General features: G+C 37.3%; 1 protein-coding gene across 2 annotated transcripts in view; it reads left to right on the top strand.

Moving 5' to 3' along the window:
- Positions 1-6: 6 nt before the first annotated feature.
- Positions 7-3,317, top strand: part of LOC128246987 (uncharacterized) — a 29,258-nt gene continuing 25,947 nt past the window's right edge. For both annotated transcript variants that reach the window (XM_052970222.1, XM_052970223.1), the window contains exon 1: positions 7-1,336. In XM_052970222.1, coding sequence (XP_052826182.1) covers positions 8-1,336 — 1,329 coding nt within the window. In that variant the 5' untranslated portion in view covers position 7. The remainder of the gene's footprint in view (positions 1,337-3,317) is intronic.

Genomic DNA, 3,317 nt, shown 5'->3' on the forward strand with positions numbered 1-3,317 from the left:
TACATCTATGTCCCGAGAAACTGAAGCAGTTACATCTATGTCCCCCAAAACTGAGGCAGTTACATCTATGTCCCCAGAAACTGAAGCAGTTACATCTATGTCCCCAGAAACTGAAGCAGTTACATCCATGTCCCCAGAAACTGAAGCAGTTACATCCATGTCCCCAGAAACTGAAGCAGTTACATCCATGTCCCCAGAAACTGAAGCAGTTACAACTATTTCCCCCAAAACTGAGGCAGTTACATCTATGTCCCCAGAAATTGAAGCAGTTACATCTATGTCCCCCAAAACTGAAGCAGTTACATCTATGCCTCCAGAAACTGAAGCAGTCATGCCTATATCCCCTGAAGGTGAAGCAGTTATGTCTGTGACCCAAGAAACTGAATCAACCCTTCAGTGTACAGCTGTCAAAATGACAGAAAATGAAGATTCTGATTTGGATGTCTACCAAGATACTTTTGATGACTTTGACATTCCAAACTCTTCAATTGATCCTGACAGATGTAATCTAGAGAATTCAAGCACTGACAACAGTGAAAGCATGAAGAGTAATGACAACCCAGCATTCCAAGATGACACCACAATAACCAAACAATTCCCTGATGACCAAAATGTGGTCATTACGGCCTCTGAAAACTGTCCAGCTGATCAAAACGAAAATGATCTCAATGAAAGAATCAGTTCAAAGTTTACTAAAGAGAACTTCCCAGATGTCAATACGACAGACAACAGTGATTTCAACAGTAACGTAATTAGTTCTTCCCAAATTCAAACCACTGCTTGCATTGATGAAGGTAAAACAGCAGAGTCTTCCACAATCCATCATGCTGAAAACGACCTTCCTGCTGAAATTGAAACAAATCGTTCATTGGACGTGTTTGATTGCAATCCTAGTGACTGGGAAGAGTTAGATCAAGGTTTAAGTACCAGTCTCATGTCAAACTACTTGATAAAACCCAAAGACACTGTCTCTTGTTCTGATTCTAAAATAGAAAATACTTTGAATCCATTCGAGGATTGCCAGACATTTAATCTGAAACCATCTTTAGGTGATATGGCGGGAGACTCTCTATTATCATTCCTTGATTGGAACATGGAGATCAGCAACCGTATCAAAGTTAGATTACTGAATTTCATTGCACCAGATGACTTTTATGTGACACCTTCAGATGATTCTGATGACTATTTGCAATTGTCCATTGCAATAAAAGACTGTGTAGATACACTAGAGCCTTTCTCTGATCTGGATGATATTATTGGATTACCATGTCTTGCAGAAATTGAAAATTCATGGCAACGAGGAATTATTAAATCTAATGACAATAATGCAATAAATGTGAGTCAATTTCATTTTTTTTCTTTTGTTTTACCTATGTATTTTTTTTAATTGAATGATTCCTTGATGTCACCAACCTCTGTGATTAAACTTTCATTGCCATTTTTCTAATAAATTGACTGCTTAAGTTTTGGTTAATTTTCAGTATATAATTAAGATATTAGAAACACATAGGTTGATATTAGTAACTTTATATATTGGTATATATTATGCCCTTGTTGACGAATTGGAACCCAATGCTGGCTTTAGAAGAAGAGTGACCGAAGACTATTTCACTTGTGAGGATACTCCTAAATGACCTATGAGTGGAGGCTCCCTATATTTTGAGGCTCTAGGTTTTAGCCTGATAAGGTAAATGCAGCACTATTGGGATTTCTTATTTGATGTTGTAATGAGACTTTGAAGAAGACCTAAACTCTTTAAGATGAGGCATCTGTAGGTAAGTGAGCTGATATTAAGGCTTAAAGTATGGTTCTTTCAATTGAATGATCTCTGTCATGAACTACTTTATGTAGAGTACTGGGTGTGGCAAAAAATCCACCCTATATTACAGGTTGGAAAATGTTCCAACAGCAAACACATGATGTGCACTGTTCCAAACCATGGTAGAAACTGGAAAAAAAAAGTCAAACATTTGCTACACGAAGTCATCATTACTACCTGCCTAACTTCACTAATTAATATGCATTGAAACAAGTGGTAGGTTTTTCTGCTGCATTCCATGTAGTTGTTGAAGGCTGAATACTTTCACATTACTCTCTTTCTCACACACAACCATTAGTCTTCCATCACATCACTATATTTGCCCTTCATCACTCTAGAGCTGGTAGACAAATGAGCTGAGACAATACTGGATAGAGAAGACTCTTTATTCTTGCTGGGAGTTGGTCATCTTTAGTGATGGTGTCTTGATAAAATTGCAAACTCTATGAAGTGGTTGAAGAGTGGAACAGTATCTAGCTGTTGAATCCATGACAAAAAAAATGTAATATATGCGTGAGACTTGGTTCCCACCTATTAAGGAGGACAGCAGGTTCAAACAATGACAAAAAAGTCTGTGGAGTCAGAAAAATTAAAATCAGTTTCATTTGTTGCCATTCCTTGTTAATAAATCATCATCTAGCTTTGTGCTTTCAAAGACAGGTTGAATGAACATTACCTTATTTGAAGAACAGGTAAGGGTTAGTGACAGAAGGGCATCTGGTTGTAAAACAAAGTCCAAAATATGTATTCATCCGACCCATGCTAGCATGGTAAAATGGATGTAAAGCTAACAACTATAAGTTCAGATATATTTTAATAAATTTTGAAATGTATTAATTGAAGCCCAGGCAATGTAGTTATTAGAAATCTAGTTATGAAGGAGCTAAATCTACTGGTATTGTACTATTCTTCCATCAGTTTACCTAACTGTAAGAAATAGGTAACAAATCATCTGGGAGTGTAACTTTGATACTTGTCCAGAAAAATATCACATGTACTTTATATTATAAACCAAGGATGGGCAACTTTTCCTAAACTGGGGGCCGCATCGTGCCATTTCCAAGTGGAAGAGGGCTGCATGATGAAATATTACTTGCCCACTTTACACTGAATTTTTTGTAGTTCTTCTTAATTTTATTTGTCTTAGTATGAAATTAGTAACCTAGAAACACGTCGAGGACCGCAGGTTGCCCATGCATGTTATAAACTCAGGTTGTGTGCATACCCATATAATTGCCATGGGGTTGAGGTGGTATTTATACTTTTATGAGTAGTGCTCAGTATTTCTGGCTTGCATCTTAGCGGCCTGGCTTTGGTTTCCTGACTACACCAATGCTGATGAATCCCATCTGGCTTGATATTCTGTTTCTTTGATTGTTAGAGCTGCATTTTTTAAAGCAGTTCTAACTCTAATCTTGTTTGCTTGTGATGCCCCAGCATAGGGTCAGCTGGAACCTGTAGTAGTGTGATATATAATTCTTTTTTAATTATACTTCCC

Source organism: Octopus bimaculoides, chromosome 8, assembly GCF_001194135.2.
Source record: "Octopus bimaculoides isolate UCB-OBI-ISO-001 chromosome 8, ASM119413v2, whole genome shotgun sequence".
NCBI classification, from domain to species: domain Eukaryota; kingdom Metazoa; phylum Mollusca; class Cephalopoda; order Octopoda; family Octopodidae; genus Octopus; species Octopus bimaculoides.